This window comes from Camelina sativa, chromosome 11 (genome assembly GCF_030686135.1).
Source record: "Camelina sativa cultivar CO46 ecotype springtype chromosome 11, ASM3068613v1".
Classification (NCBI taxonomy): domain Eukaryota; kingdom Viridiplantae; phylum Streptophyta; class Magnoliopsida; order Brassicales; family Brassicaceae; genus Camelina; species Camelina sativa.
Window position 1 is genome coordinate 32,078,406 of NC_141890.1, and position 3,805 is coordinate 32,082,210.

Sequence of the window (3,805 nt, forward strand, 5' to 3'; positions counted from 1 at the left end):
TCCTCTCTAGTGTTGAAGGTTGTTTCAAAATCCAATAATTTTTTTTTTATATATCATTAATATCTACGCAAAAGTCCAAGTTTAAAAGATTTGTGTTGCATACCAAAATCAATCTTGTAAAGTGTGAATTTCAAGTCAAGAGTATATAAATTTTCAATAAACAATACACCCTTATGAGTACCTTAAAATCACCATCACTATAACAATTGTGAAACCCCTAGATTAACTAAACTATCACTATTACAATTACACGTCTACAATCACAGCAAAAAAAAAAAAAAAAACAAAACAAAATTTGAAACCCTAATTAGACTGAGGACACGCGGATTAACTAAATCATTACAACCACACCCAAAAAAAAATACATGTTTTGAAACCCTAACTAGACTCTGTTTCACTTTGTCTTTGTTACGTGTAAACAGGTTGGCGACAGAGAGGGCATGAGTTTTTTTGTCGATTCAACCACTCGATGACACATTCTTCATGAAAAAGATGCAAGCAATTACTTAGGCATAGGGTAGATTCGTTCAACCTCGCATCCCGACTCCAACAAATTCTCCAAACAAATCGCACAAGTCTTCATTTCTTCTTGTTCGCTCTCTTTGTCCACCAGATCTGTTGTAGACGGACCTGCAGAGCTACAAGGCACGACGATGTATTCCTTCTGTGTCAGTGTGATAGTGACTATTATGTATAAGGGTTGTTGTGGTGTCAAGTCAGAACTTTGACTTCTGAGTTATTGGGCTTTAACAAGAATCTGATCGGATATTTGTTTGGACATGACACGATCGTGGAGTTCGCTGAGAACAAGTTGATAGATGTAGTTTGGTTCGAAGTTTTCGAACTTGAGATAGATGAGTGGGTTGGAAGGAGAAGTATCGTCTGGGTAAGATCTGAAACTCGTTACACTGTCATCGTTCTTGTCTATGATAAGTTCCTCGAATTCTCTGCATGTCTCGACTGATTATTACATCGCTTAAGAAGTCTGACAAGGGATGAGTAAGTCGATCGTCTTCTTGCTAGTTATAGATGGAGCCTGTCTTCGCTCTGATTAAAGCATAAGTTGGTTGCTAATTGTAGATAATATGATTAATGATGCATTGTCTAATAATCTGATCATTATGGATTAATTTGGTGTGTGTTCAGACGCTTTCTTGAAGGATTAAAAGCGGAAGGGCCCATGATTTTGGAGTAACATCTCTAGGAACTATGTCAAGACTAGGGATCGGAGGCAAGTGGGAACTCATGGATCAATTTACTTGAAGAAACTGCAGCAAGCAGCAGAGAAGAATAAGAAGAATAAAGTGGAGGCAGCTGCGAGTACGAAGGAGGATCAGGGGAAAGGCTCGGACTTGGAGGAACCGTCTGGAGTTTTGAAGACTGATTAAAAAAAAAAAAAGAAGAAGACTGATGGTCCAGATTTATTAATGGTATTTGATTTTTGTGGATAGTAAATAGGGAAAGCTCCATTTTTTCCTACGTTCTGATTCTTCTTGCTCTGGAAGAAGATTAGCTTGTTGTGCACGTAATTTCTGATTCTGGGGGGTTTTTTTAGCTACTTACTACATATGGGTTACTCAATATTCGATTGGATATAAATCATACAAAACCACACAGTTGAGATTTCAACACTGTAGAACTTTTTTCAATTACTTTCTCCAGTTAAAGTATGTGGAATGTGGATATTGACTTGAGCAGGGAAACGAGATCAACCAAAAAATTGTGATTCTTTTAAACAAACTAAGCACGAATTTACGGTTTAAGGGAACCGAACTAAAATGTTTTTAATTGAATAAAGGAACCGTTTCGATTGCGTTTTAAACCAAAAGGCTGTAAATTTAAGTTAATGCATATTTATATGCCATAAGCGGAATAAGATCATCTTCAAATGGGAATTGAATTTTAAAAAATATATTATCCATTATCGAAACCTTGATTCTTGTTGACTTAAGAAAATATTAACTAGTAAAGCAAATCCAGAGTCGTCCATCTATATAACCAAACAATAACAGCACAGATTACCACTACCACCATTCATTCATTCACAAGTAACACACAACTTCCTCATCAACTTTTATAATATTTTCTATATACTAAAAGAAAATATTAAAAAGATGGAGAGCAAAAGAATGGTGATGTTTGTGACAATGCTGATAGTGATCATGGTAATGGGAAACCTTCTAATTCAGACAGAAGCTGATCAAGCTCAAGCTCCATCTCAACTTTCTTCTTTCAAAGATTGTTACCAAGGTTGTGTTTCGGTTTGTATGTCCAAGAATAAGTACCAAAATCTTTGGACGTGTCCATTTCCGTGTATCGAGACCTGTCTTGTATATCTTGTTCCCAAAATGCCAGTGCCTTCTCCTCCTTCACAGATGGTTTCAACAAACGAAATCATTCATAATGATTATTACTGCAAACTCGGTTGTGCTACTTATCACTGTGTTTCCCTTTCTTTCACCCAAAATCTGAGTAAGTTTAATTTATTTATTTATTATGATTACTTTGGTTTATTGGCATACATATATGAACATAAGATTATGGTATCTATGGCTTATTTTGTTGTTGTTGTTGTTGTTTGTGGCATGAGCAGATGTATACAAAGTTCCGGACTGTGTGGATTCATGCTCGGGCAAGTGCTCCGCCAAGAGTTAATAGCCTACTTTTGCCTTTTTTATTGTAATAAATTACCAATCTAAAAATGATATGAACCGTTTAGTTTGTTGTTTGTATCATTACGATGAATATTTATAAACAATCGATGCATCAACGTTTTATAACACTCTCTTGAGTCTTGAGAAAAATGGAGAGCAAAAGAGTCGCGACATTGATGAACATTATGATAATGATGGCAACGGGATACCTTCTGGTTCAGACAGTGAGACAAAGGCTAAGTCTATAGCCATTTTGAAGTTTGTTACTCAAATTGTCATGTCTACTGCTGTCTGATCAAAACTGTTATTGATCTTGCAAATAACCAGATATAGCTTGTGGAGGTTTTCCAAGGGTATCGTACTGCTAGAGAGTTCAGGGACATGAACCCTCTCAAGCCAGAGACTCCTCGGATTGGTCAAATTGGTAGAGATGGGGAAGTCATGTAGATGGGCATGCGCTGGAGAGATACCGTTGTTGTTAATCACAAACACCCTAAGCGGCTAAGCCTTTCCATATTAGCAATGAAAGGAGGCAATACATAGTTGTCTGAAGAGAAGTTTATTATCAGAGCTTCTGCATGGGGGAAATCCATGTTAAACCAGTCCATCTCAGTCATTTCTCCTGTAAAGAAAAATAAAATAAAATTGAAATCCATATAAATAGCTTACGAGTCTAGTGACAAACCGAATTAATTCATTAGAATATCGTCGTGTAACTAATTCTTGCCTGTGAATGGAAACCACCCGGGCATTGTATGGCTCATCATTGCTCCTCTCCCATTCTCTGGGAAGCATTGACTCTCTTTTTGGCATTATTTTAACCGCTCTCTTCTACTTACTTTCCCACGATTGCTAAGATGAAGTGCTACATCTCTTAAAACATCGTGCTGCGTCACAAATATATCATAGTAGCTAGTGGGCATAGCGATAAACCTGCAACATTATCCATGGTAAACTGGTTAAGAATGGTTATAACTGTAAATGTGGCTACAAGAGATGAGAACATAAAGAGTTCTATAACCTTACGTTGGATCTTTCACGAGAGTAAGGAGATTCCGGTTTGCTAAATTAACAAGAACATCAAAGGCAGTTGCGTCCTCTAGATCATGTATCTCCACCAACATGTTGATGAGAACATCAACAGGGATTTT

At 36.8% G+C, this 3,805-nt stretch overlaps 1 protein-coding gene and 1 pseudogene across 2 annotated transcripts; one reads left to right on the forward strand and one right to left on the reverse strand.

The window, feature by feature from the left end:
- Nucleotides 1-408: 408 nt before the first annotated feature.
- On the reverse strand, nucleotides 409-1,247 carry LOC147934692 (uncharacterized; annotated as a pseudogene).
- Nucleotides 1,248-2,114: 867 nt separating this feature from the next.
- On the forward strand, nucleotides 2,115-2,655 carry LOC104728494 (thionin-like protein 2). 2 transcript variants are annotated; one of them, XM_087474768.1, is made up of 3 exons: nucleotides 2,218-2,250; nucleotides 2,376-2,472; nucleotides 2,594-2,655. In XM_087474768.1, the coding sequence occupies exons 2-3, from the start codon at nucleotides 2,376-2,378 to the stop codon at nucleotides 2,653-2,655; spliced, it is 159 nt and encodes a 52-aa protein (XP_087330894.1). In that variant the 5' UTR covers nucleotides 2,218-2,250. The 2 variants fall into 2 exon arrangements, with proteins under 2 accessions (XP_019088643.2, XP_087330894.1); XM_019233098.2 differs by having other exon boundaries at nucleotides 2,115-2,472.
- The last annotated feature ends 1,150 nt before the right edge of the window (nucleotides 2,656-3,805 follow it).